The sequence below is a fragment of the Somniosus microcephalus genome, chromosome 2 (genome assembly GCF_052327205.1).
Source record: "Somniosus microcephalus isolate GS21.2 chromosome 2, FLI_Smic_1.0, whole genome shotgun sequence".
Taxonomy (NCBI): Eukaryota; Metazoa; Chordata; class Chondrichthyes; order Squaliformes; family Somniosidae; genus Somniosus; species Somniosus microcephalus.
The window spans coordinates 20,577,453-20,603,899 of record NC_140988.1 but is presented as its reverse complement, the minus strand read 5'-3'; the positions used below and the strand labels follow the sequence as shown (position 1 = coordinate 20,603,899).

The following is a 26,447-nucleotide window of genomic DNA, read 5'->3' as shown; positions in this document are numbered from 1 at the left end:
CGAAATCCTGGAACTCCCTCCCTAACAGCACTGTGGGAGTACCTTCACCGCACGGACTGCAGCGGTTCAAGAAGGCGGCTCACCCCCACCTTCTCAAGGGCGACTAGGGATGGGCAATAAATGTCGCCCACATCCTGAGAGTACATAATATTTTTAAAAAGCACAAAGGCATGCACAATGAAGCAATGATTCCACTCAGATCATTATCTGAAACATTGCATCAAAAGGTTCATGCTACTGTAGTTAGATTGTCTATTACATTGCACAGTTTCCCCAGTAACCACCATAGCTGTGTTTGAACGGAGATTTAAGACTCAAATCGGCCGGAGATTGAAATTGTCTGAATTCCTCCACAGTGCAACAACCTTTTAAACATCATTCTGTCTTAGCTCACACGTTGCCCTCCCTACAGTCACTGAAACTTCTGTATAGTCTGTGGCCTCAGACTGTCAGTTTCTCTTTTAGAATACGTGGGGTGAGGGGGATGAGGGAGAGGGGAGCGAGGGATCAAGACCTGGAGTAATCGGAGCTGAAATTCTAAGTTAATGTCCACAGTGCGCCATGCAGTGTTGTAGTATATGGTTTCCACCACTAGTGGATATTAGGGCATGAGTGCACCTCCCAGCAGCCTCCAGTGGCATTAACTCATTACTCTGAATGAAGACAAACATCTCTTCATTTTATCACTGTAACATTGCTAAACATTTCTCCACACACAGACATGGTAAAGGATGCTGAGACACTGTGCCTCCTCACCCCATCAATGCTACATGAAAGCATTGGGTTTCTTCGATCCTGCCTAACCAAGATGTCCGTGAGACTTAAATGGTTCTCCTAAACCTTGGAGTGAGTTCTAGTTTGCAGAAGTATTTGACAGGTACTAAATAACTGCTAGACTAGTTGTTTTTCTGGAATCCAAACAAGTTAAACCACAATAACCTTGGATTTGTTTTTAACTGTCTGTTGCCCTACAATAAATGTATTTATTTTGAAACGGAATTTGCTTTTTTTTTACGTAGAATTACATACTATGCCAGTGTTTATGCTGCACACAATCCTCTTCCCACCTTTACTTCATCTCACATATAGAAACATAGAAACATAGAAGATAGGAGCAGGAGTAGGCCATTCGGCCCTTCGAGCCTGCTCCGCCATTCAATGTGATCATGGCTGATCATCCAAATTCAGTACCCTGTCCCTGCCGTTTCCCCATATCCCTTGATCCCTTTAGCCTCAAGAAATATATCCAACTCTTTCTTGAATATATTTAATGAACTGGCCTCCACCACCCTCTGTGGCAGAGAATTCCACAGGTTCACCACTCTCTGGGTGAAGAAATTCCTCCTCATTTCAGTCCTAAATGGCTTACCCCTTATCCTTAGACTATGACCCCTGGTTCTGGACTCCCCGGCCATCAGAAACATCCTTCCTGCATCTAGTCTGTCCAGACCTGACAGAATTTTATAGGTTTCGATGAGATCCCCTCTCAATCTTCTAAACTCCAGTGAGTATAAGCCCAATCGACACAATCTCTCCTCATACGTCATTCCTGCCATCCCAGGTATCAGCCTGGTGAATCTTCGCTGCACTCCCTCCATGGCAAGAACGTCCTTCCTCAGGTAAGGTGACCAAAACTGCACACAATACTCAAGGTGCGGTCTCACCAAGGCCCTGTACAACTGTAGCAAGACATCCTCGTTCCTGTACTCGAACCCTCTTGCTACGAAGGCCAACATACCATTTGCCTTCTTAACCGCCTGCTGCACCTGCATGCTTACCTTCACCGACTGGTGCACAAGGACACCCAGGTCTCTTTGCACTTCCCCTTCTCCCAATCTATTGCCATTCAAATAATAATCTGCCTTCCTGTTTTTGCCACCAAAGTGGATAACCTCACATTTATCCACATTATAGTGCATTTGCCATGTTTCTGCCCAATCACCCAACCTGTCCAAATCGTACTGGAGTTTCCCGACATCCTCCTCGCAGCTTACCCTCCCGCCCAGCTTTGTGTCGTCTGCAAATTTGGAGATATTACATCCAATTCCCTCGTCCAGATCATTAATATATATGTGAACAGCTGGGGTCCTAGGACCGATCCTTGCGGTACCCCACTAGTCACTGCCTGCCACTTGGAAAACGACCCGTTTATTCCAACTCTTTGCCTTCTGTCCGCCAACCAGTTCTCTATCCAAGTCAATACCTTGCCCCCAATCCCATGTGCCTTAATTTTGCACGCTAATCTCTTGTGTGGGACCTTATCGAAAGCCTTCTGAAAGTCCAAATACACCACATCCACTGGTTCTCCCTTATCTATTTTACCAGTTACATCCTCAAAAAATTCCAGTAGATTAGTCAAGCATGATTTACCTTTTGTAAATCCATGTTGACTTTGTCCGATCCTGTCACTGCTTTCCAAGTGCTCTGCTATTACATCTTTTATAATAGACTCTAGCATTTTCCCCACTACCGATGTCAGGCTTACCGGTCTATAATTCCCCGCTTTTTCTCTACCACCTTTTTTGAATAGTGGGGTAACATTAGCTACCCTCCAATCCATGGGTACCGTTCCAGAGTCTATCAAGTTCTGGAAGATGACCAGTAATGCATCTACTATCTCTAGGGCCACTTCCTTAAGTACCCTGGGATGTAGACCATCAGGCCCTGGGGATTTATCGGCCTTCAGTCCCATCAATTTTCCCAACACCATTTTCCTACAAATACTGATTTCTTTCAGTTCCTCTCTTTCATCAGACCCTATGTTCCCCGGCATCTCTGGGAGGTTATTTGTGTCCTCCTTTGTGAAGACAGAACCAAAGTATGTATTTAGTTGGTCTGCCATTTCCTTGTTTCCCATTATAAATTCCCCTGATTCTGACTGTAAGGGACCTACGCTTGACTTCACTAATCTTTTTCTCTTCACATATCTATAAAAGCTTTTACAGTCAGTTTTTATGTTCCCTGCTAGCTTACTCTCATATTCTATTTTCCCTTTCTTAATTAATCCCTTTGTTTTCCTTTGTTGACTCCTAAACTGCTCCCAATCCTCAGGATTATTGCTTTTTCTAACCAATTTATATGTCCTCTCCTTGGATCTTATGCTATCCCTAATTTCCCTTGTTAGCCACGGTTGAGTCACCTTTTTTGTTTTATTTTTATGCCAAACTGGGATGAAGAAATTCTGTAGCTCATCCATTTGGTCTTTGAAAACATATCCTTCTATTCCTTTCTCCCTCATGTACCTTTGAAGCTTCCCCTTCTCACTACTCTCTGGGTAAAGAAGCTTCTCCTGAATACCCTATTTTATTCATTCGTGACTATCTTATATTTATCACCCCTGGTTGTAGTCGCCCCCCCGCAAGTGGAAACATTTTCTCTACGACTGAAGCTCCTTCTCTGCTTCTACCCTATTGAGTGCAATGGGGCAGTGCGCAGAGCCGGTTAAACATTGCAGGATCTAAAATTTATACCTCAAACAATCTGCCACTTTCCGTCCGTCGTACAGATTGAAAAGAAGCCCATGGAATAAAAGGGACAGTGGCAGCATGGATACGGAATTGGCTTAGTGACAGGAAACAGAGAGTAGTGGCGAACGGTTGTTTTTCGGACTGGAGGAAGGTACACAGTGGTGTTCCCCAGGGGTCGGTTCTAGGACCACTGCTTCTCTTGATATATATTAATGACCTGGACGTGAGTGTACCGGGCACAATTTCAAAATCTGCAGATGTCACAAAACTTGGAAGTATAATGAACAGTGAAGAGAGTGATAGAATTCAGGAAGACATAAACAGGCTGGTGAAATGGGCGGACACGTGGCAGATGAAATTTAATGCAGAAAAGTGAGAAGTGATACATTTTGGTAGAAAGAATGAGGAAAGGACATAAAGGGTACAATCCTGAAGGGGGTACATGAACAGGGAGACCTGGGGGTATGTGTGCACAAATCGTTGAAGGTGGCAGGGCAGGTTGAAAAAGCAGTTAAAAAGGCTTACGGGATCCTGGGCTTCATAAATAGAGGTAGAGTACAAAAGTGTGGAAATTATGATGAACCTGTATAAAACACTGGTTCGGCCCCAACTGGAGTACTGTGTCCAATTCTGGGCACCAAACTTTAGGAAGGATGAGAAGGCCTTAGGGAGGGTGCAGAAAAGATTTACGAGACTGATTCCAGGAATGAGGGACTTCAATTGCGTCAATAGACTGGAGAAGCTGGGGTTGTTCACCTTGGAGCAGAGAAGATTGAGAGGAGATTTGATCGAGGTGTTCAAAATCATGAGGGGTCTGGACAGAGTAGATAGAGAGAAACTGGTCCCAATGGCAGAAGGGTCGAGAACCAGAGGACACAGATTTAAGGTGATTGGCAAAATAACCAAAGGCGACATGAGGAAAAACTTTTTTACGCAGCGAGTGGTTAAGATCTGGAATGCACTGCCTGAAAGGGTGGTGGAGGCAGACTCAATCTTATCTTTCAAAAGGGAGTTGGAGAAGTATCTGAAGGAAAAAAATTTGCAGGGCTCCGGGGAAAGGGCGGGGGAGTGGGACTAGCGGAGAGTTGGCACGGGCTCAACGGGCCGAATGGCCTTCTCCCATGCTGTAACCGTTCTATGATTCTATGACTCTAAGAGCTCAAGCAGTACAAAACACACTTCAAATGGACAATGAATTGTGACTGTAATAAATACAGTGGAGGCCTCATTAATCAACTTCTAGTCACAATTTATCAGACGTGCTCAGGCAGAAAGACACTGACAATTTTCACTCTAAAGTACATTCTTTTGGATCAATTTTAGAATGACTCAGGGAAATAAAAACAACATATTAAAAGGGAGCAGCACTGCTCTGAATCCACGCAACCTCAATCTTCTCTCCCTCTACGCACCTCCACCTTCCAGCCATTTTTCTCCTTCCGTCCCTATTTCCGGGACCCTCCCTAGTCCCCAGTCTACAGCTGAGCACCTACTCTGAACCATCTGCTAGTCCGTAACTGGTTGCAGGCAGGTCTGACTGAGAATGGGACTGTGAGGCATCAGGACTTTGGGGAAATGACCCAGGCCAGGCCACTCAGTGATAGAGTTCCATTGCTGCCTGGGACTGCTGAGCATGCTATACATCATCGAGGTTGACACTCCAGTGCAGCACTGTGAGGGAGTGCTGCACTCTCGGAGATGCCTTCTTTAGGATGAGACATTAAACCGAGGCCTCCATCTGCCGTCTCAGGTGGGCGTAAAAGATCTATTTTCGAAGAAAAGCATTGGAGTTCTCCCTGGTGCCCTGGACAATATTGATTCCTCAACCAACACCTAAAATAGATTTTCTGGTCATTTGTATCATTTGCTGTTTGTTGGAGCTTGCTGTGCGCAAACTGCCCGTTGCATTTCCTACATTACAACAGAGACTACACTTCAAAAATACTTCACTGACTAACCTACTGGAATTTTTTGAGGATGTAACTGGTAGAATAGATAAGGAAGAACCAGTGGATGTGATGTATTTGGACTCAGAAGGCTTTCGATAAGGTCCCGCATAAGAGACTAGCGTGCAAAGTTAAAGTACATGGGATTGGGGGTAAGGTACTGACTTGGATAGAAAACTGGTTGGCAGACAGAAAGCAGAGTTGGAATAAATGGGTCTTTTTCCGAGTGGAAGGCAGTGACTAGTGGGGTACCGCAGGGATCGGTGCTAGGACCCCAGTTATTCACAATATATATAAATGATCTAGACGAGGGAACTAGATGTAATATCTCCAAGTTTGCAGATGACACAAAACTGGGTGGGCGTGTGTGCTGTGAAGAGGATGCAGAGAAACTCCAGTACGATTTGGACAGGTTGGGCGATTAGGCAGATGCATGGCAGATGCAGTATAATGTGGTTATCCACTTTGGTGGCAAAAACAGGAAGGCAGATTATTATCTGAACGGCAATAGATTGGGAAAAGGGGAAGTGCAACGAGACCTGGGTGTCCTTGTGCACCAGTTGCTGAAGGTAAGCATGCAGGTGCAGCAGGCAGTTAAGAAGGCAAATGGTATGCTGGCCTTCATAGTGAGAGGATTCGAGTACAGGAGCAAGGATGTCTTGCTGCAGTTGTACAGGGCCTTGATGAGACCACACCTTGAGTATTGTGTGCAGTTTTGGTCGCCTTATCTGAGGAAGGATGTTCTTGCCATGGAGGGAGTGCAGCGAAGATTCACCAGACTGATACCTGGGATGGCAGGAATGACGTATGAAGAGAGATTGGGTCGATTGAGCTTATATTCGTTAGAGTTTAGAAGAATGAGAGGGGATCTCATTGAAACTTATAAAATTCTAACAGGACTAGACAGACTAGATGCAGGAAGGCTGTTCCCGATGGCGGGGAGTCCAGAACCAGGGGTCACAGTCTAAGGATAAGGGGTAAGCCATTTAGGACTGAGATGAGGAGTAATACTCTACCACAGAAGACAGTTGAGGCCAATTCATTAAATATATTCAAGAAGGAGTTAGATATATTTCTTAAGGCTAAGGGGATCGAGGGATATGGGGAGAAAGCAGGGACAGGGTACTGAATTTGGATGATCAGCCATGATCGCATTAAATGGTGGAACAGGCTCGAGGGGCCGAATGGCCTACTCCTGCTCCTATCTTCTATGTTTCTAAAGCACTTTGGGACATTCTGAATTCATGAAAGGCACTATATAAATAGAATTCTTTATTTTCTTTCATATCACCCTAATTACATGTACTTCTTCAGTCATTGGAGCAATGTTAGAAAGATCAATCTTTCACTGACGTTGCAGAACTCCCTTTTCATAGTGGTGTAATAGTTAAACTTGCTTTTTATAGTTATGTAATAGTTAAAGTTGCTTTTAAAGCTTAGCTTGAGGGAATAGCTACCTCCCTGTCCAAACACAGAGGCTTTCTGTTATATGGAGAGAGACTGGACAGGCTGGGGTTGTTTTCCTTAGAGCAGAGAAGGCTGAGGGGGGACCTGATTGAGGTGTACATAATTATGAGGGGCATAGATAGGGTAGATAGAAAGGAACTTTTCGCCTTAGTGGAGGGTCAATAACCAGGGGGCATAGTTTCAAGGTAAGGGGCAGGAGGTTTAGAGGGGATTTGAGGAAAAACTTTTTCACCCAGAGGGTGGTTGGAGTCTGGAACCCACTGCCTGAAAGGGTGGTAGAGGCAGGAACTCTCACAACATTCAAGAAGCATTTAGATGAGCACTTGAAACGCCATAGCATACAAGGCTACAGACCATGTGCTGGAAAATGGGATTAGAATAGACAGGGCTTGATGGCCAGCGCGGACACGATGGGCCGAAGGGCCTCTTTCGGTGCTGTATAACTCTATGACTCTATGACGTCCTGGGTACAGCATGTCATTGGCAGGACCAAGAAGCTGACCAATGAGGAAAGGATTTGCAAGCACTTGATGCCCGAACAGGCAATGAGGAAACCTTTCAATTGCTGGTTCCGCTATGGATATGCAATTCATTAGGTATCAGCTGTGGCTCAGTGGGTAGCACTCTTGCCTCGGAGTTAGAAGGTTGTGGGTTCAAGTCCCACTCCAGAAACTTGAGCACATAAAACTAGGCTGACACTCCAGTGCGGTACTGAGGGAGCGCAGCACTGTTGCTGGTGTATTTCAGATGAGATGTTAAACCGAGTCTGCTTGTCTGCCCTCACAGTTGGATGGTTTTTGTGGCACTATTCAAAAGAAGAGCAGGGAAGTTCTCCCCGGTGCCCTGGCCAACATTTTATCCCTCAACCAACACCTAAGAAAAAGATGATCTGGCCACTTATTTCATTGCTGTTTGTGGGGGCTTGCTGTGCGCAAATTGGCTGCCACGTTCCCTACATCACAACAGCGACAGCCCTTCAAAAGTGCCCCATTGGCTGTGAAGCGCTTTGGGAAGTCTGTGAGGTTGTGAAAGGCAAGATCGAGCTGCAGTCGCCCGTGCTTCAGAAGCGAGACCAATCAGAACAATTGGAAGATGAAAAGAGCGTTTGGGCGTGATGCCCACTCGTTCGACCACAAAACATTTGTGCTGCGCCGATTCTCTGTAGTTTCAATTTCCTGTTGGAGGCAAATGTCGCCAGTAAAACCTTCACGTAAAAGTCCCTGAAACTAAAAACCTAATTGAGTGAAAATCCCACCTTGTCAGTCTGATATTACAATATACGTTATTATTCAACCCTTAACTGCTGCGGTCACAGGTGGCATTTCCTTGTTAAAAACAGGACAGCAGCCAAACTTGTTGCGTCCAGTATTTCACATCTACATCTGCCCTTGCTGCCTTAAATCCTCTTCCTAGCCGGAGATCCATTTCCCTCTTTCTAAAGGAGTTGACAGGCAAGGCGTTAACTGCTTTTGATGAGAATCTATTCCACAAATCCAGTGCTCTGTGGGGAGAAGATTCCTTTCAATTTTTAATCTCACCTAAGGCTTGCCAACTTTGTGCTGTACTTCCTGGACCTGTGGTCACTGTTTAAGTTAAGTAACCTTTAAAATCCACATCATCCTTTGCCTTTTGACGTAGATCACAGCAACATCAGAGGAGTTTTAAGGCCCCCAAAAAAGCCCATCCCTTTTTGACAATTCAACCCCACCTATCTGTCTTCTCACCATATCCTTCTCTCTCCAGGAACACGAGCGCATCTTTCTTGCACCCACCTATACTTTCAGCCTCAATAGCGTCCCCTGTTAACTTATTCTATAAGCCTATTAAAAGAAAGACTTGCATTTATATAGCGCCTTCCATGCCCACCGGACGTCCCAAAGCGCTTTACAGCCAATGAAGTACTTTTTGAAGTGTCCTCACTGTTGTAATGCAGGAAATTAGGGTGAAAAAAATCCCTGCTCACTCCTAATTTCACCACAGTTCCCAATAGTGTTTCTCATCATGGTGACTCTGAGGATTAGCAAAAATTAGATTCGAGAGGAGTTGTTATGACCTGGAATGCGCTGCCTGAAAGGGTGGTGGAAGCAGATTCAATAGTAACTTTCAAAAAGGAATTGGATCAATACTTGAAAAGGAAACATCTGCAGGGCTGTGGGAAAAGAGCATGGGGAGTGGGACTAACTGGATATCTCTTTACAAAAAGCCAGCACAGGCACAATAGGCCTTCTTCTGTGCTGTATGTATGACAGGCAGGGTGTATATCGGGCGGGGTGCAGGGTGTATGACGGGCGGGGTGTATGACGGGCAGGGTGTATGACGGGTGGGGTGTATATCGGGCGGGGTGTATGATGGGCGGGGTGTATGATGGGCGGGGTGTATGACGGGCAGGGTGTAGGGTGTATGACGGGCGGGGTGTATATCGGGCGGGGTGTATGACGGGCGGGGTGTATATCGGGCGGGGTGTATGATGGGCTGGTATATATCAGGCGGGGTGTATGACGGGCTGGGTGTATAACGGGCGGGTGTATGACGGGCGGGGTGTATATCGGGCGGGTGTATAACAGGCGGCTGTATATCCGGCGGGGTGTATGACAGGCGGGGTGTATATATCAGGCGGGGTGTATGACGGGTGGGTGTATAATGGGCGGGTGTATATCGGGCGGGGTGTATATCGGGCGGGGTGTATGACGGGCTGGGTGTATATCGGGCGGGGTGTATATCGGGCGGGGTGTATATCAGGCGGGGTGTATGACGGGCGGGTGTATAACGGGCGGGGTGTATATCGGGCGGGTGTATAACGGGCGGGGTGTATATCGGGTGGGTGTATAATGGGCGGGTGTATATCAGGCGGGGTGTATGACGGGCGGGGTGTATGACGGGCGGGGTGTATATACCAGGCGGGGTGTATGACGGGTGGGTGTATAACGGGCGGGTGTATATCGGGTGGGGTGTATATCGGGCTGGGTGTATATCGGGCTGGGTGTATATCGGGCTGGGTGTATAACGGGCGGGGTGTATATCGGGCTGGGTGTATATCGGGCTGGGTGTATATCGGGCTGGGTGTATATCGGGCTGGGTGTAGATCGGACGGGATGTATATCGGGCTGGGTGTATATCGGGCTGGGTGTAGATCGGGCGGGGTGTATATCGGGCTGGGTGTATATCGGGCTGGGTGTAGATCGGACGGGATGTATATCGGGCTGGGTGTATATCGGGCTGGGTGTAGATCGGGCGGGGTGTATATCGGGCTGGGTGTATATCGGGTGGGGTGTATATCGGGCTGGGTTTATATCGGGCTGGGTGTATATCGGGCTGGTTGTATATCGGGTTGGTTGTATATCGGGCGGGGTGCATATCGGGCGGGGTGCATATCGGGCTGGGTGTATATCGGGCTGGTTGTATATCGGGTTGGTTGTATATCGGGCGGGGTGCATATCGGGCGGGGTGTATATCGGGCGGGGTGTCTATCGGGCGGGGTGTCTATCGGGCGGGGTGTATATCGGGCTGGGTGTATATCGGGCTGGGTGTATATCGGGCTGGGTGTATATCGGGTGGGGTGTAGGGTGTATGACGGGCGAAGTGTATATCGGGCGGGGTGTATATCGGGCGGGGTGTATATCGGGCGGGGTGTATATCGGGCTGGGTGTATGACGGGCGGGGTGTCTATCGGGCGGGGTGTCTATCGGGCTGGGTGTATAACGGGCTGGGTGTATATCGGGCTGGGTGTATATCGGGCTGGGTGTATATCGGGTGGGGTGTAGGGTGTATATCGGGCGGGGTGTAGGGTGTATGTCAGGCGGGGTGTATGTCGGGCGGGGTGTATGACCGGCGGGGTGTATGACGGGCGGGGTGTAGGGTGTATGACGGGCGAGGTGTATATCGGGCGGGGTGTAGGGTGTATGACGGGCGGGGTGAATGACGGGCGGGGTATAGGGTGTATGTCAGGCGGGGTGTATGTCAGGCGGGGTGTATGTCGGGCGGGGTGTATGACCGGCTGGGTGTATATCGGGCGGGGTGTATATCGGGCGGGGTGTATATCGGGCGGGGTGTATATCGGGTGGGGTGTAGGGTGTATGACGGGCGAGGTGTATATCGGGCGGGGTGTATATCGGGCGGGGTGTATATCGGGTGGGGTGTAGGGTGTATGACGGGCGGGGTGTATATCGGGCGGGGTGTAGGGTGTATGACGGGCGGGGTGTATGACTGGCGGGGTATAGGGTGTATGTCAGGCGGGGTGTATGTCGGGCGGGGTGTATGACCGGCTGGGTGTATATCGGGCGGGGTGTATATCGGGCGGGGTGTATATCGGGCGGGGTGTAGGGTGTATGTCAGGCGGGGTGTATGTCGGGCGGGGTGTATGACTGGCGGGGTGTATGACGGGCGGGGTGTAGGGTGTATGACGGGCGAGGTGTATATCGGGCGGGGTGTAGGGTGTATGACGGGCGGGGTGAATGACGGGCGGGGTATAGGGTGTATGTCAGGCGGGGTGTATGTCGGGCGGGGTGTATGACCGGCTGGGTGTATATCGGGCGGGGTGTATATCGGGCGGGGTGTATATCGGGCGGGCTGTATATCGGGCGGGGTGTAGGGTGTATGACGGGCGGGGTGTATGTCGGGCGGGGTGTATGACCGGCTGGGTGTATATCGGGTGGGGTGTAGGGTGTATGACGGGCGGGGTGTATGACTGGCGGGGTATAGGGTGTATGTCAGGCGGGGTGTATGTCGGGCGGGGTGTATGACCGGCTGGGTGTATGACGGGCGGGGTGTATGACTGGCGGGGTGTATGACCGGCGGGGTGTATGACCGGCGGGGTGTATGACTGGCGGGGTATAGGGTGTATGTCAGGCGGGGTGTATGTCAGGCGGGGTGTATGACCGGCGTGGTGTATGACGGGCGGGGTGTATGACCGGCGGGGTGTATGACCGGCGGGGTGTATGACCGGCGGGGTGTATGACTGGCGGGGTATAGGGTGTATGTCAGGCGGGGTGTATGTCAGGCGGGGTGTATGACCGGCGGGGTGTATGACCGGCGGGGTGTATGACGGGCGGGGTGTATGACCGGCGGGGTGTATGACCGGCGGGGTGTATGTCGGGCGGAGTGTATGTCAGGCGGGGTGTATGACTGGCGGGGTGTATGACGGGCGGGGTGTAGGGTGTATGTCAGGCGGGGTGTATGTCAGGCGGGGTGTATGACCGGCGGGGTGTATGACGGGCGGGGTGTATGACGGGCGGGGTGTATGACGGGCGGGGTATAGGGTATATGTCAGGCGGGGTGTATGACGGGCGGGGTGTACATCGGGCTGCAGATTCACTACCACCCCCGCCCCCCCACCACTGAAGCTGAAAATTGCCCCCTTGCTCTCTACCTGTCGTTCCTCACCACACTATCTGTCGTTCCTCACCACACTACCTGTCGTTCCTCACCACACTACCTGTCGTTCCTCACCACACTATCTGTTGGTCCTCACCACACTACCTGTCGTTCCTCACCACACTACCTGTCGTTCCTCACCACACTACCTGTCGTTCCTCACCACACTACCTGTCGTTCCTCACCACACTACCTGTCGTTCCTCACCACACTATCTGTCGTTCCTCACCACACTACCTGTCGTTCCTCACCACACTATCTGTCGTTCCTCACCACACTACCTGTCGTTCCTCACCACACTACCTGTCGTTCCTCACCACACTACCTGTCGTTCCTCACCACACTACCTGTCGTTCCTCACCACACTACCTGTCGTTCCTCACCACACTATCTGTCGTTCCTCACCACACTACCTGTCGTTCCTCACCACACTATCTGTCGTTCCTCACCACACTACCTGTCGTTCCTCACCACACTACCTGTCGTTCCTCACCACACTACCTGTCGTTCCTCACCACACTACCTGTCGTTCCTCACCACACTACCTGTCGTTCCTCACCACACTACCTGTCGTTCCTCACCACACTACCTGTCGTTCCTCACCACACTACCTGTTGGTCCTGTGAGGGGTTACACCTGCCTTTCGCCTTACAGGAGCCGACTGACCAGCTGCTCATTCCCAGTGGTCTCTGCTTCAATTTCCAATACCGCTGCGCCACTTACTTTGTATCACGTCACACTGCAGTCTCGGAGTGGTGGATTGGCTGAAACACTCGCTGATGTGCCAGCTCACTCCTCATATCCCAAATTTCTGCAGCACAGCAGGTGACAGATAGCGGAGCAATATTATTATCTTTATTATGAGAAAACTGTAATGCTGCTGGTGTGAGCGACACGGACACAGTGCTTAGATGTTTAACCGGGAGTTAGTCTACCAGCTTCCTGTAAATACTTCATTAAGCCAATGTAATTTAAAAGCACTGCACAAGAAGATTATGCATGGTCCCCAGACTCCATAAATGCACACTTTCAACACTAACCCTTTGAGGACCACAGTAGAAGCTAAAAAATTAACCTGGGTTAGCTTTTCTTTACCAGGGGTGCACCAGTTCCCAGTCGATTTGGCAGCGCACAGAATTTGAGGAAATACAAGGGCAGAAAAAGGGAGAAGTACTCAGGCAGTATCCTTGGAGAAACTGAAGTCGGTCAAGTCAACTTTTCAGGTTTTAAGGTCCTCCCTCAGGACTGGAATATCTTTCAGTCATATTCGTCAGGAATATCTTCCAGTTGTATTCATCAGGAATATCTTCCACATATTCATCAGGAATATCTTCCAGTTGTATTCATCAGGAATATCTTCCACATATTCATCAGGAATATCTTCCAGTTGTATTCATCAGGAATATCTTCCACATATTCATCAGGAATATCTTCCAGTTGTATTCATCAGGAATATTTTCCACATATTCGTCAGGAATATCTTCCACATATTCACCAGGAATATCTTCCAGTTGTATTCATCAGGAATATCTTCCACATATTCATCAGGAATATCTTCCAGTTGTATTCATCAGGAATATCTTCCACATATTCATCAGGAATATCTTCCAGTTGTATTCATCAGGAATATCTTCCACATATTCATCAGGAATATCTTCCAGTTGTATTCATCAGGAATATCTTCCACATATTCATCAGGAATATCTTCCAGTTGTATTCATCAGGAATATCTTCCACATATTCATCAGGAATATCTTCCAGTTGTATTCATCAGGAATATTTTCCACATATTCGTCAGGAATATCTTCCAGTTGTATTCATCAGGAATATCTTCCACATATTCATCAGGAATATCATCCAGTTGTAATCATCAGGAATATCTTCCACATATTCATCAGGAATATCTTCCACATATTCATCAGGAATATCTTCCAGTTGTATTCATCAGGAATATCTTCCACATATTCATCAGGAATATCTTCCAGTTGTATTCATCAGGAATATCTTCCACATATTCGTCAGGAATATCTTCCAGTTGTATTCATCAGGAATATCTTCCACATATTCATCAGAAATATCTTCCACATATTCATCAGGAATATCTTCCAGTTGTATTCATCAGGAATATTTTCCACATATTCGTCAGGAATATCTTCCAGTTGTATTCATCAGGAATATCTTCCACATATTCATCAGGGATATTTTCCACATATTCATCAGGAATATCTTCCACATATTTCACCAGGAATATCTTCCAGTTGTATTCATCAGGAATATCTTCCACATATTCACCTGGAATATTTTTCAGTCCAATTCATCTGGAATATCTTCTGATCCTGAGGAAGGGTCTTAAGACCGCAAACGCTGACAGCCCGGCTGACTTCTGTTACTCCGCAGGGGCTGCCTGATCCCCTGAGTATTTCTTGCTTTTCTTTTCAGATCTTAAGCATCTGCGGCACTTTAATTTTTTTGTTTGTTTGGGGAATGACCATGCAGTGAGTAGTGGGCCCTCTGTCCCAAACTGTGTGAAGGAGGGTGGAAGGATTGTGCTCCAGAAACTAATGTTAATCTTGAAGAAACAGGAAAATGCAATGTTCCAACATTGGTTAGCTCACTTCCCACCTCTTAGTTTTGTTTTGAATAGCTCTCATGACAGCAATAATGATGAGAGTTTACTTATTAATACCTAATGGTACCTAATACCTTGGGTGTCAGCTGTGGCTCAGGGGTTAGCACTCTCACCTCTGAGTCAGAAGGTTGTGGGTTCACGTCCCACTTCAGAGACCTGAGCACATAATCTAGGCTGCCACTCCCAGTGCAGTCTTCTCTTCTTCTTAGGCGGAACCGAGGACGACTTGCTTCCACATTAAAAATGAGTTCTTAGGTGACTGATGGGTCCTGATGTTCCAGGTCCCGAACTTCATTTTAAAGGGTGGAAGATGCCTGTGCGTGAATTCTTTTAATGTGGGGTGGCCGCTGCACACCAGCCACCACACGGGCTTGACAGAGCAAGGTCTTGGTCCAATGGCAAGGGGATCCAAGACGATTGGAGACCAGGTTCTGCTACAACGGCCTAGCACACACACCACAAACATATTCCTACTGTCCTCCTTCCTCCTTCCCGCAGATCCTCTCTGCCTGAGTTTCGTAGGATGCATTGTGGTCCTCCCGACCTCGCTGTTGGCCCGTGCCGCACCTTCCCTGGCCCTCAACCAACATAACAAAAAACAGATTATCTGGTCATTTTCACATTGCTGTTTGTGGGAGCCTGCTGTTGGAGCTGCACTCATCCAGACAAGTGGAGAGTATTCCATCACACTTCATAATAACTACAATTAGTTACCTCGGTCGAGTTAGTAAAGTTAGGTAATAGTCAATAATAGAGGCATGGCAGCTCAGTCCCATAGAATGTGCATCCTGTGCCATGTGGGAAATCCAGGATGCTTCCTGTGTCCTGGACAACCATGCAGTACTGAGGGAGTGCTGCACTGTCAGAGGTGCCATCTTTTGGATGAACCCAGGCACCGTCTGCCCTCTCAGGTGGACGTAAAAGATTCCATGAGACTATCTGATGAAGGGCAGGAGAGGTCTCCCCAACCAACATCACTAAAAACAGACTGTCTGGTCATTATCTCATTGCTGTTTGTGGGAGCTTGCTGTGCACAAACAGGCTGTCGCACTTCTTACATTACAGCAGTGACTACACTTCAAAAGTACTTCATTGGCTGTAAAGCGTTCTGGGATGTCCTGAGGTCATGAAATGCAAGTTCTTTCTTTAATGTTTTTAACCCTTATTTATATTATACATGCATACAACCATGTACATAGAAACACAGGTTTTTGCAAAGGTCATGACTACCCATGTAAAATATCTCCGTGAACTATGCTGACTGGATATCTGTGGAGCGATGAAGTTACCAGCATCAAGAGCTGAAACCTAACCAACCTTATCGTGGCAGTCAGGGTGCATGCTCCATCTGTACTGTACACACATATATTGAGCATTTTTCTATGAATATGCAGGAACCAAGAGAACTCGCTTACCAACCTCTCTGGCGCGACAGGACACAGAAGGAATATGTTGAATAACACTGATTGATGGTAAACAATTACCAAATGGTTCCAGGCTTACACCAGTGGGCGAATTACCATAAACTAATACGGCCTGACAACTGCTTTCATTTTTCAGCTGGGAAATGGAATTCAATAAATCTGGTGATTAGCACCAGGAAAATAATGACCGAGAAAAGATGCCAGATTATCGTAGGAACCCAATTGGTTCACTGCTGTCCTTCGGGCAAGGGAATCCGCCACACCTACCCATCCTGAGCCTCCAGGTGACTCTATTCCCACACTACGTGCTTGACCCTTAATGCTCTCTGCACAACTAGGGATGGGCAATAAATGGCCTCGGCACAGAGCTGACAAGTCCCAAGAATAAATTATATTAAAAAGAATCAGCACATATACGACGTACATTTATATAACACATTTAACGTATATAAAAAAGGTCCCAAGGTGCTTCACAGAGGCGTAATCAGATCAAAATGGACGCTGAAGTAAAGGAGGAGATATTAGGGAAGGGCAACCAAAAGCTTGGTCAAAGAGGTGGGTTTCAGGAGTGGTCTTTGACATGGTGAAGGGATTTAGGGAGGGAATTCCAGAGTGTGGGACCTAGATGGCTGAAGGCACGGCCACCAATGGTGGGGGGTTGCACAAGAAGCCAGAGTGCTGGGTTGTAGGGCTGGACGAGGTTACAGAGATCGGGATGGGCAAGGCCACGACGAGATTTCTGAAGTATTTGGATTTATTGCCCTCACCAGAGATGCAGGTAATTGGTGGAAGTGTCTAATGAGTGTAGACTGCATTTGCCTGCATAACGCCAGTCACTGCCCTTAAAAGTAATTGAATTTACTTTAAGTTTGGGATGTTTCTCAGAGCTGGATAAGGCACTATATTAAATGCAAGTCATTCTATCTCCCCAACCTGGACTTCTGTTTCAGATTTAGGTCATCGGTATTTAAAGTGATTCAGAATCCAAGCTCTGAATCAATTTGAATGTTCCTTTCAATGGCCTTCTCACTCATTTATTCCACTTGACTTGATGTGCCAGCAGCCATTAAGTGACAGAGTACCATACCGCATACAAAATAGCCAATGTTGAAGGAATATGGATGAGAAGGGAGGGACGGAGTCCTTTATTGGTCTCGCCCATGTGCATTTTGGCCCCAGATTAACGTCAAATTGCAACACACCCCTACACCTCACTGCTGGCCGTCTATCATACCATAGTCCTACCTCACTGCATGTGATGAAATATGTCATTCATCAGACTCTGTATTTAACTACATATATCGTATTGCCTGCTCCGGTGTTTTACCTTGTATTGTATATAGTGCACCGCCCCCTTTCTCCCCATTGGGTGTGTCGGCTCCGCCCATACCTGGCCCTACTTAAGACAAGCCCAGGCTTGTCTTGCAGCAGAACAGCAGAATGCTAGGTGAAGCTAGGTGAAGACACAGGCATCTTTCTTTGCTAATAAAAGCCTTGTTTTATCCAGTTAACTTTGAGCCTTGAAGTTATTGAGGCGCATCACTGCAGACCCCATAACAAAATAAAATCAGCATTCATCTCAAACACGGTACACGGTGCCTTTTAACAAACCGGTAAATCAGTTCCACTTGCATCACGTTACATAGTCCTGTATTGCAGTGCACTGGCCTTTTCCAACTCATAGAAGTAGGTCATTTGCACATGGCATTGCTATAAATGTGACACCAATCCAGTCAGTAAACCACAGGACTGTGTACTAATGTGCCGATACCATGACAAATACTGCAGCACACAGTAGGCGCTGCCACTGAACTGAGTAGAGGTGGCACAGAATTGTCATTGGCACCCTTTGGTGACAGCTGTACTTAATACAGAGAGAAAAGAAAACTCAACAAATTGACAAAAGAGTTTTGCTATTTCCTCCTTAATCCCACATGATTGAAGAGGCACCTCAAGGGGTAGGGAATCCGACGCTCAGTATCGTTTCAAAGATTACAAGGTAATTGTAGATTGCAAGATGAGGACTACCATTCGATCCAGCTTTGTTCAGATCATAAAATTGCCCCATTGCAGTATCCAATCGCTTCTTAAATGATTCTAGAGCTTTTACTTCCAGTAGCCTAACTGAGAGTCCATTCCACGTGCTCGACAATATCATTTTTGAAGTTTCTACGGGTACAGTCTTGGGGTGAGGGGTGGTGGAGGCTTTTGAGGAGGAATTGGATGTACACTTGGGGGGAGGAGGGTTGCAGGGCTGTGAGAAAGGAGCAGGAGGGGTGGGTGGGTGGGTTATGTGGGGTGGGGCTGGTTGGATGTCTCTTTCAAGGGGCCAGCACGGACATGATGGGCCAAATGGCCTCCTTCTGTGATTGTATGATTCTAAAATACTATCTAAACTATTTACAAAATGGTGCCATTGACCAAAAGACCACACTGGAATCCAACTCTGTGTTTGATTCACTATTTGTGACCATTTGCACTTTATTGTTCCCAAAATCTCTTACCTATCCTGTTGGATGAAGGGGCTGTGCTCCTTTCAGCTAGGAAAAAGAAGGAATCACATTTTAGCTTTTGGACAAGTGATTAATATTTATAATCACACAAAGTTGCGGTTTTAAATTAAATATTTCAGGCCACATCAGTGTACCAATTTAGAAAAATCGCTTTAACCACAAACAACATTACAAGGAACTGATGGACAAGTATTCATTTCTTTGAGCATCTGTGGAATTTATACTTTAGGGGTGAGGTTCACAATCTGTTTCAGCAACTGCACTGATACCAGCATTTTAAGGAGCAGCTTTCTAACGAGCTCTACTGCACATTATTAATGGAGTGCAGTATGGATGTTAATCAGCAAGACATGGCAGCTGATCAGGAAAATGAAAATATCAGAGAAAATGACTTTATTAAAGGAGTGCAGCAAAGCATGCAGGACAAATAAATGTGGCACAATAGGAGAGAGCCTTGCTCGAAATCCACCTCCTAATTCACTGCTTTTTTCATTGAAAAAGGCACTGCGGTTACCTTGAGAGTATCTGAGCTGCATTATACTGAGGAACACTTGGGGGGAAAATTGGGTGAGTAGCGCCACCTGTTAGCGCCTAAAGAGGCAGTCAGTGGCTGTAGCGCCACTGGCTGCGCCTCCCGCGATATTCAGCAGGGGCGCTAATGGTGGCGTTAGCCATTTGTGCTGCGCCGCCACTGATGACGTCATCGGTGTGCGCAGCGCCCCATTCGCGCCCCATTTGCGATATTTGGTAGCGAACGCCGCAGTTGCGCCGTTCGCTACCCGCGCCCGGTTCACGGGGCCTTACTGTGCTGGCAGCGGCGCAAGTTAAGGTGGAGGTGCGGGGCGGCCGCCTTTTTCGGCGGCCGCCTGCCAGCACCTCCGTCCCCGGCCTCCTGACCCCCCCACCCCCCGCAGCATTGCCGGCTGTTTCCCGAGAGCCCGGCACTTCTCCTTGGTGCCGGGCTCATTTGCCGGCACTCGCGAGCGGGGATTGTGCTGTTGCAGGCCCCTCCCCCTTAACAATGGGAGGAAGGCCTGCAGTACCGCAGCGTGCCGTGCCGCAGCGTGTGGCGCTGCGGCACGTTGTGCTGCGATATTCAGTTTCAGCGCCCTAAGAGGGACGCGGAGCGCCTCGCGCCTCGCCCCATCTCCCTCTAGGGGCAATGGAACTGAATATCTGACGATCGCTAAAGCCTTGAACGCTGCGCTAAATCCTGCGCTCAGGCGACTTTTGCGCCACTTTGGCACCCCAACCCAATTTCTAGGCCTTTGTGTCTTCCTTCCAAGTGGGGCAAGGCACCGACTGGAAATGAACACTGAGTCTGCACTCTGATGGGACGAGGGAGGTGGGTGAGGGGAGATGATCAGATCTCTGGCATTCAAACAGGGGGAACCGTGAGCCCCTAAAGGTTGCATGGGCTAATCCTCAGTGGGTCTCATGATGGCACGGCCTTTACTTCTCCTTCATGAAGATCCAGATCTGTGTTGTCTTGTAGCTTTTCTTTCTCTTGCCAATTTCCCCCCCATTCTCTTCCTGACAGGGTCGTCTCCATGCTGGAGTACAGGTCCAGGGACACCACGTGTCCTCCAGAAGCTCACCCAAGTGGGCATTATTTATCTGCAAGCCTGGACAGTGAGTGTTGGGCCGGCTATTTGGCCTCACCAGATGCCAACACACGTGCACTTCCATCAGGAGCCCTTTGAATAATAATCGGGAAGCCTAGCTGACTGTCCCAACGCTAATCGTAGCAGCTCTACCCTTGGCACAACTGAGCTCAGATGGCTCAGCACAGGATGGGGATCGACCGATTGAAGCTTAAGCCCAAATTCCAAAATAACCCCAAACTCTTCCCCCCCCCCCCCCAATACATGACTCCAAGTATGACTGGTCACTTTACCAACTCAAATGAATCATGTGGGTCAGGAAGAACGAAATGAGGCCCTCTTGGAATTTGGCTCATGGATACAAAACGTGGTGTTATTAGTTAGTCGGATGCTTGTCAGACAATGTAAGTTCAGGTCACAGATTTCTGGAACGGAGGGAGAAAATGATTTCCTCTTACTCAATAGCTTAGACATGCTTCAACACAGCTTCTGTGCTTTAGTTGATAACAAGAAGGGGTCTCCAGTTACTGCAGAGATGTTTCTGTGTCTCACATTTCAGGCAGGGAACTACTTGCCAAGAAAAATATGAGCAAAGAAAGAAAGAGTCTGTGCAAACGACACCCCATGTGTGAGCACAGCAAGTGGAGCTGAGCTTCCAGATTTATGTCAACTTTTTAAAAGGGAGTTAATGACATATGCTTTAAATTGGGAACGTTTTTTTCCCCTCAATTAAACTTTTCGGATTTAGTCATTAAGATAAGGCACACAAAACATTGCATTTCATACGTGAGTGACCTCACATATGTTCAAAATAGGCTGAACACAAGCCATCCAACATGCAAAAAATGCATTCTCAACTGCATCACATCTAATTATATTTTGCAACAGAATGGGTTCCAACAAGTCTTTGATGGTGTTAGTAGCTTTCAAGCTATGGTCATTGATGTTAATTCTACTTCCACACTTCCGAATGTAAAAAGAGATAGCATTTTCGAATTGGATTGAAAGTCTATGTAAACGATGCAACATAACTCACAAAAGGAGAGAGATGTTCAACATAACTCCAAGTGTCAGCCTGGCTAGTTTCCCACTTAACACTGCCCATGTTTGATTTACCCCAGGCCATACGATGTGCTTCTTTAACGCAAACATCAGTGGGTTTGTACAAGAACTTCAATACTCCAAGAGCACAGATACAACAACCTTGCCCAACATATACTTAGTGCCGTGAAACTAGAAACGCTTAAATCAGATCCTCTTTCCGACTTGCTAACACAGGCCAAACACCTGCTGCCAACCTCAATAAATGTTATTTAATCTGAGTGTTAAAAAATGGCTTTCAAAATACGAGCACCAAATATATGATTCACTGCAGATCACTTGAATTCATAACAAACATTTGTCTTTGGCATCAAACAAAGCTTTACTTCAAATTCTTGAAATGATGTTAAAAGCCCTACTGATTTTCTCAAAGCATGTCACACCCTACTCCATATATTCAGTGGAAAATCCAGGATTTGAAAAAGTGCTGAAACCTGCCTGTGGCTTTGCGCTTGAAGCCTGTGCACCGTTAATCACCTAAGGGTGCAATTCAGTGGCCAATGAGCATAAAGGTGTTTACACAGAGAATAAAGAACTCCGGGGAGTCATCAGCAGGCAGTCTTTCTAGGGAAGGGTCTAGCTGATGTCATAAACTGCGAGAGCGAACCTCAAATGCTCCTCACCGATGACAGCCTTCCAATCAGTGCTCACTTTTTTATCATTTAGAACATGTCCCAGCAGTTTTATTCTGCCCAGTTTTTCCTGCCTTTTCTGAAAGTTAGCACGGTGAGAGCCTGCAGCCATCAAAGCTCAACGATCATGACGCCATGACAACGGGATTTTGGAAAAACAATACAGGGTCAACTGAGGATGAAATTTGCTTTAATGATGATATATTGTATTGTGCGGTGTCTCTAGTCACCATTTTATTTGTGCTGAAGTATGAATTTGCTCATTTTCACGTATTAATGTTGCACTTTTTCATTGGTGGAGGCGGGCAGAGAGAGAAGGGAGCATCAAGAAGAAAATGATCTTGCACAGTATAGCATAACACAGCCTTAATACGGGGCCATTTTCCACAGCAAAAATAGGAACATAATTCTAAACAAACAAATAATGAAATACAAAGGCAATTTGTTGGCGGATGACTCACCTGTATAGAAGCTTTTAGTTTTTACTAGTTGATCTCCCATGGCTTTCCATAATGGGAGTCACCATCAAGTGAAGTCTTCAGGTGCAGCGAGATTAAAGGGCAGGGGGTAATTGGACCAGGGAGCGCAGAGATAATTCGGTCCCCATTTTAAAGTCGTACATTCTGTTCTTATTTTTAAATTGGCATTCTAACATCCTATGCCTGCATTTAGAATGAAAGCTTCCCATGTGAACTTGTCACAGTGTAATGACACCCTCCTGCCATTGGCGGTGCTGCAGTGCTTCCACTAATTACAGTGTCATTACAGTGCGACAAGTTTACATAGCCAGTTTCCCATTTATAAATGAAAGGAGTTGACAGGAAATGTGTGCAGACATGAGGAGAGTGAAATTGGTCTTTGGTAGTAGCGCAAAATTGATGAAAGCGAATCGGCAGCCCGTTTTACACCCCGCCCGATTTTCATTTCCCCAATAAGAAAAACAAATCAGGTGGGGTGTAAATGGGCTGCCAATTCACTATCGCCCATTTCGCACTATGCCCCAAGACCAATTTCACCCCCAAGATTTTTAAGATATTGGCCCAGAAATTCGGGTCCCAACGCGTGAGTACACACTGGGTACTCACGCGTAGGCCCAACGAAAGTGCCGGTTTCGTGCTTGCACTGCGCATGCGTGGGAAACCGGCACTTCCGTTCCCCTGAAAGAAGGGGTTGACAGGTGGAACACGTGCGTCGGAGAGGCCTGCTTTTAACAAGGTAAGTGGTGAATTAATTAAAATTAAAACATTTTTTCCACAGGTTTATTATTTTTAAATACTTTAAAGAAAGGTAAGTTTATTTTTAGCCCCATTAGAAATTGTAATTAATTTTTTCAAAAATTTAAATTATTGTTTAAAATAGTTATTTCATGTAATTTATAGTTATTTCAAAAATGTGATTAAATAAAAAAAATTATTTGAAGTTTTAGTGATGTTTTGGGGCTTATAGTATTTATAGGTTTGACAACTCTTCCTGTCAAACTTATGAATGAAGCATTCCCTGCTACCATTGGCTCTTCATGGCCCACGCGATCCCAGGGGACGCTTCGAACTAACTGCGCCCCTGGGATACACAAGCACTGCGCGCCAGCAGTTGGAGGAGGCCCAGGATCGGAATCCCATGCGGGCCCACAGCTCAACAGCCGGCGCGCTAGGTAAGTGCAGGTCAGGGGGCTTGCACCCGCGGGAAGCCCCCGACCCGCATTTCTGGGCCATTATATTATATTTAGGCATAATGGCCCTGAAATTAGGATCGGGAGCTTGCCGCGCGTGCAAGCCCCCGATGTGCACTTACCCGGCGCGCTGACATTTGAATCGTGGCCCGCATTGCATTTCCTCTCACTGGCCCGCTTGAGGTCCTGCCACGCTGTGCGTGCGTGACCCAGCGGCGTACTTAGTGCGATGAGCCGGCTGGGATCACGTGAGCACTGGGCAACCAATGGGAGGTTGCAAAGGTTCATTCATGAGTTTGACAGTAAGAGCTGTCAAACTCATGAAAACTCCTGGCCCCAAAACACTACTTAAACTTGAAATAAAATGTAAAAAAACATTGCACTACTTAAATGAACCATAAATAACTGTAAAAAACTATTTTAAACAATAATTTTAAAATTTGAAAAAAATTATTATATAAAAAATCGGGACTAAAAATAAACTTACCTTACTGTAAATTCTTTAAAAATAATAAACCTGTGGAAATTTTTTTTATAAGTTGTATTAGTAGACCACTTACCTGTAAAACTAAGTACTTACGTGTGGTTTTTCAATGCGTAAAAACCGGAGGCCTTTACACATGCGCAACTCTCTAAAAATAAAGGAAATCCAAGTCGCACGCGCTGCCTGTGTATGCGCACGTGTTCAGCCTCTTAACCCCTTGGGTCAGAGGAGAGGAAATGCCGGTTTTCCCCGCATGCGCTGTGCATGCTGAAAACCGGCAATTCCTCCGGGCACACGCGCGAGTACCCCGTCCGTACTCACGTGTTGGGAGAGGAATTACTGGGCCAATATATACACTGGCAGCACTCCATTCCTCTTTGAAACATCGTTTGATGATTGCTAACTTAGAAAATTCAGTTTAGCAGCCCTTGGTTCCATTCTTCATTGCGACGCATCACGAAGATTGGTGAGGCAAAAAAAAAAATCCATCTCTGCAATCCGCACTGCGCAGCAAAATGCAACACTAAAACATTTTTACCACTCAGCAAAACTAAAAGTAACTCGGCTTTTAAGTCTCATATATATTATACAGTTAGGCATAAAAATCTGATTTGTTTGATGTTCTTTCATTGTTCTATGCAGAAATGCTAATAACTCAGATCCAGCATAAGAGATTGCATTGTACAAGTCGTTAGTATTGAATAAACCCTCTCATCAACATTCGGCACTGTGCCAACTTATATCCTCCGACTAGCCTCTAAATTCTTCCTCTTGCTGCACATCTACTCTTTGTTCCTACACAGCCAACTGCAAAACGGTTACTCCCGTTGACTTCTCACTATCACAGGAACCTGCGGTGTGTCGAGTCAACATGGAGTAACCAATCAGCATGAAGGCAAGCGTCAAACGTAGTAGTGCGTTGTAGGCCTGCTGCTTGTGAGTTAGTACAAAAACACTTCCATTGTCGTGAATCAATGCAATCACTCTTACCAGGTGTGACTGCTATGTTGCTTATAGACTGGTCTTCGCCCTGCTGATTCTTAGCTGTACACGTGTATTTTCCGGCATGTGATGGCTTCACTTTCCTTATCAGAAGCTCGGATTCCTTCCTGTAAAAGCAGGCAAAAGTCACTTTCACTTTGTGGAAGAAGATAACGGGAGGAAAATGAATAGTGCCACAGAGCCAAAAAATCCACCACTATAGGGATGCTAGACTACTGCAGGCCATTTTGATAACAGCCACTGCAATTAAGCAATATAAAAGAAAATTATGCTTTAGATGCTAGAAATACGGTTTCGTTTAATCCCAGGAACATTTGAGTGTTGGAGGATTATTTTTGCATAGCGATGCTGCAGTTTCCACTGATACTTGAGCCTTGCAACCCAAATGCCCTTTACAAATGGTGTCTCACCGAGACACATCTCCCAGGCCAATCAGAAGTATCTCATTGATGCTCTTCTGAGCTTGGGCTTAAGAACCTTGTTGGAGTAGAGTGAAGAGAGTTAATTCCACATCTAACTGAGCAATGTTTGCTTGATGATAACACTTTGTGCCAAAGGTAGAGAAATGCTTCTTTCCCCAGCTCTGACATCCTTCACTTCTACTTTCTCGCTAAAGTTGGCAAATGCAGAATCACTAATGTTTTTTTAAAAGCTCTGTAGCAGCCTAATTTTTATAAAGTGGTTTGATGGCAAGGGCTTCGGCCCACGTCTGTCTTGATTTAAACATTCTCCAATTTGCCTTCTCCCTCTGATTGGGGATGGGGGGGCGGGGGTGAGGGGGGGAAAGAGCTTAACCTCATAAGACTGGCACCCATCTTCCCTCTCCCTCCACCAACAGCTCAGCAGACGTGAAGAACTCACTGCACGTGCGCATATTGTGTGCACATCAGTGCGTGAAAAATTAAATTAAAAATACAAGCTAATTGCAAGAGCAAAACCACATCACGCTGCTCAGTAGCAGAGCATGCTGGGCACTAACTCAACGATGAAGAAAGACTGTCTTTAACCTCTCTGTGAGACACATTAAGGACTGCGTGCAACATGAAATATTAATAAAATTCTTTTTGTGAATCATTTATAAATTCATGTGTGTTTGGTACTTTTAGTCAACAGAATGGATGACTCTAGAAAAAACATTC

The 26,447-nt window shown here is 46.8% G+C and overlaps 1 protein-coding gene across 3 annotated transcripts in view; it reads right to left on the bottom strand.

Annotated features, from left to right (window-relative positions):
- LOC147122584 (pro-neuregulin-1, membrane-bound isoform-like) overlaps positions 1-26,447 on the bottom strand; it is a 214,824-nt gene that overhangs the window by 147,446 nt on the left and 40,931 nt on the right. For 2 of the 3 annotated variants that reach the window (XM_086007251.1, XM_086007241.1), the window contains exons 3-4: positions 25,297-25,415; positions 18,808-18,843 (exon numbers count right to left, since the gene is read on the bottom strand). In XM_086007251.1, coding sequence (XP_085863377.1) covers positions 18,808-18,843; positions 25,297-25,415 — 155 coding nt within the window. The remainder of the gene's footprint in view (positions 1-18,807; positions 18,844-25,296; positions 25,416-26,447) is intronic. The other variant, XM_086007260.1, reaches the window with a different exon arrangement.